Genomic DNA, 3,727 nt, shown 5'->3' on the forward strand with positions numbered 1-3,727 from the left:
ATGTCATTCAATTTTCTTGATTTGCCTTGTCTTAAAGAAGTCTTTAACAAGAGGAGAATATTTCAGGGTAATGGTAAGTCAAAACTGTTATATTCTTTTGGAACATATAAGAGAGCAAGAGTGAGCAGCAGCCTCTAGTTGTCATATATAAAATACATAAAGGTGATCCTTAAATAATGAAGCCAAAATAGTCAAATCCAAACCCCCAGGTCAGCAGTGGGTCAGCAAGAATTTGACCGAATGTCAACAGTGGATCCCAATGAACTAGGGCAAAGGGAGCTGATGGAGGGGGAAGGGATCTCAGGATTTATCTTTGTAACTCGTGACTAAAGCTAAAGACTTTTCTGTTGAGGAGAAGAGAGGAGAGAGAATGGTGCTTGGCTTGGAGGTAATTTACTGTAGCATCACCCAAAATATTTTAGTCAACGTTACCAAAGCATGTATTGGAAAAAATTATAGGTCTGAATTTTCTATTATGTCATGATACATGGTGCAGTTAAGAGAAAATGAACTTAATATAAAGGAGCCTCAATTCATAAAGTTAGTGAAATCCGAACCCTGAGTGGATGAGAAATCAGACTGAGAAAGTGGTGTAATTATACAATTAGAACAATAAATTTCTGAGAACTCAGCAAATGTCAGTTACTGCCCTAAGCCCTTCACATGTGTTACCTAAATGGGTTCCTTCTTTGTAAACCTCCCAATGTGGTCTCTCGTGCCTATCTGATTGAGCCACCCTGTTCACTGGGACCTCCTTTCTGAGCTCTTCTTTTGCAGTTTTGCAGAGGAATTAATTCTGATTCATCCTTCAGAACATCACATCCAACATCACTTCCATTCCTGACTTTCCCAAGTAGGTCAAACTTCCTATTACAGCCTTTCAAACCTCTGCAGCCATCACTTTCATAGCTTGCAGAACAGCTGCAATTTAATGTTTTGCAAAAATGTTAGAGACTTGAGTTAAGACAAATAAGCAAAGCATGTAGCCTACTTTGGATGAGAGAAGTAACCAAAAATATTAGTTCTTTGATGGGTAGAGGGATCTAGATGACACTGCTCTATACTAGGATGGCTGTGGGGCCCAGATAGTTTGCAGGGACTGTGTTGTCACACAATGACTTCATCAAGAGCCCAGCCCACTTCCCCAGAACTGGGAGACACCTTTCTGACTCAGCTGTGCCATGGCTTTCAGACTCCTCTACTATGTGTCCCTTTTCCTTCTGGAGACAGGTAAGTCATAGACATTGATTTCTCTAAAATTAAAAAGGAATATTTTCCCTTGTTCTGGTTTTGTACCTGGTTCCAGCATCAAGGTCTCTGTTGCTAACTTTTGTCTCCTTTTCTCAGGCCTCATGGATGGTAGTGTCTCCCAGACCCCAAGACACTGTATTTCAGGGACAGGAAAGAAGATTACCCTGGAATGTTCTCAAACTCTGGGCTATGACAACATGTACTGGTATCGACAAGACCCAGGAAAGGCACTACAGCTGCTCCATTATTCATATGGTGTTAATACCACAGAGAAAGCAGAGCTCTCCTCTGGATCAACTGTCTCCAGATTAAGGAAAGAGCTTTTCTCCCTAACCCTAGAGTCTACCAGCCTCTCACAGACATCCCTGTACCTCTGTGCCAGCAGTGAATACACAGTGCTACACAGGCACCTACAGCCTGCATAAAAAGGATAGTCACAAAGGTGAGGAAGCCCCACCCAATGTCATCTGAAACTACAAAAGCCACTGCAAATCTTCCCAGACTCCTCAGCCCTGAGAAGGCAGTGTGATCTGTCCAACCATCTGGGTGGAGAGTTGACCCTGGGCCAGTCTCTACCAAGCTGGGAAATGGCCCAGTCCACAATCAGAAACTGACTTCTCTCCTGCATCTTTGTTGAGTCTAACTAGGGGTTCATCGATTCTGTGGATTGTTTCAAGTAACCAACTTTTAGTTCCATGGATTTTCTCATCGTTTTTCTGTTTTCTATTTGGTTGACTCCAAATTTGATCTTTATGATTTCTTCTTTCTTCTTTTTTTGTTTACTTTCAGCTTCTCTTTACAGTTTCTTAAGGTAGAAATGTAGATTATAATGCAGGCCTTTGTTTTTTTCTCTAAAGTAGTCATTTAAAGCTATAAGTATCCCTGTAGTTCCTATTGCATTCCATGATTTAATATATTTCAGCCTTCATTCAATTAAAAATATAACTATCCTTGAGATTTCTTCAGTAATCTATGTAATCCATGATTCATTTAAGAGTATGTTGTCAAATTTACAAGTATTGGGGCATTTCCCAAATTTCTTTCTGTTGTTTATTTCTAAATAGTTTGATCAGAACTGTTTTCTCAATACTTCTATATATGCTGAGATAGTTTTATGGCATAATATGTGGTCTATACTAGAAAATATTCTATATATTCTTGAAAGCAATGCATATTTTGTGGTTTTGAGTACAGTATTCTAAAACCATCAGTTAGGTCAACTTGGTTGATACTGTTTTGTTTTTTTGTTTTGTTTTTTTTAAGTCTCTTTACCCTCATTTGTCCTCTGTATAGTTGGTATGATCAATTTTTGAAGGTGAGGTATTGGAACCACCAACCAAAGTTTTGATATGCTCATTTATTCTGTCATTTCTGTTGGTTTTTACTTCATGTATTTTGGAACTGTATTGACATATGTCAGGAGATCCATGCACGGTGCTGCCCAGGCAAATGCTCTCTACACAAAAATGAACTGAATCTAGAGATTTGTGGGATACCACTAGGTTTACCAATTTATGAAAAATAGGAGGCTTGGGAAGAGAGGAGCAAGAGAGAGAGGAAGGACAAATCATAGCCCAAAAATTATCCAATCAATTATGGAAAACATTAATCAATAGAACCTATAAGCTTAATGACTCCCAGGTACAATAAACACAGAGATCCTTATCTAGATGGTATAGTCAAACCTTGGAAAGCCAAAATACACAGAGAAAATGTTTGAATCAACAAGAAAATGAGAAAAATGACTCCTCATATGCAGGATACTGGCAATATGGCTGACTCCTGACTTTTCAGAAGAAATAATGGAGGTCAGATGATAGTGTGAGTTATTGCAACAAACAAAAGGCACCAAGAATTCTATACCCAACAAAGCTAGCCTTAGAGAATAAAGGTGAAATAAAGACATTCCCTGATAAGCAAAAAATAAGATTTCAGTTAGCAGACTTGCCTTACAGAAAAATATTAAAGTCATCCAGCTGAAAGAATATGACATTGACAGTATCTCAAATCCACAGGAAGAAATAAAAAGCACTTGAAAGAGTAAATATAAAAGAATGATAGATAGATGATAGATAAATAAATAGATAAACATAAAAGCAGAAGTAAATGAGGTAGCAAATTTTGAAACAATAGAACTAAGAAATAAATAAGCTAATTTCTTGGGAAAAATAGAAAATTTCTTGCCAACTAGAAGACAGAAATAACAAATATACCAAATAAAAAAAGACAAAGGGAAATTATCACAACAGAGTACATTTTTTAAAACAGTATTTTGTACATTTCTTTATAAATGACTCCAAAGCCTAAATGGATCATATTTAGGAAAATACAGCTTCACAAAACTGACTCTAATGCAGATAGAAAGTCTAAGCAGAACAATAGCTCATGGCTATAAGAGAAAGTCATGCACTGTCACCATCCCAGCAACAAAGCAGCAACGATGAAAATGAAAGATGGGAGGAGAGTTTATGGTGCA

General features: G+C 37.6%; 1 gene segment (V, D, J or C); it reads left to right on the forward strand.

Moving 5' to 3' along the window:
* Positions 1–1,181: 1,181 nt before the first annotated feature.
* LOC129515760 (T cell receptor beta variable 25-1-like) lies at positions 1,182–1,676 on the forward strand. The segment is given in 2 exon segments: positions 1,182–1,230; positions 1,348–1,676. Coding segments are annotated over 2 exon segments (378 nt in total).
* Positions 1,677–3,727: the final 2,051 nt, after the last annotated feature.

This window comes from Nyctereutes procyonoides, unplaced genomic scaffold, assembly GCF_905146905.1.
Source record: "Nyctereutes procyonoides isolate TBG_1078 unplaced genomic scaffold, NYPRO_anot_genome, whole genome shotgun sequence".
NCBI lineage: Eukaryota > Metazoa > Chordata > Mammalia > Carnivora > Canidae > Nyctereutes > Nyctereutes procyonoides.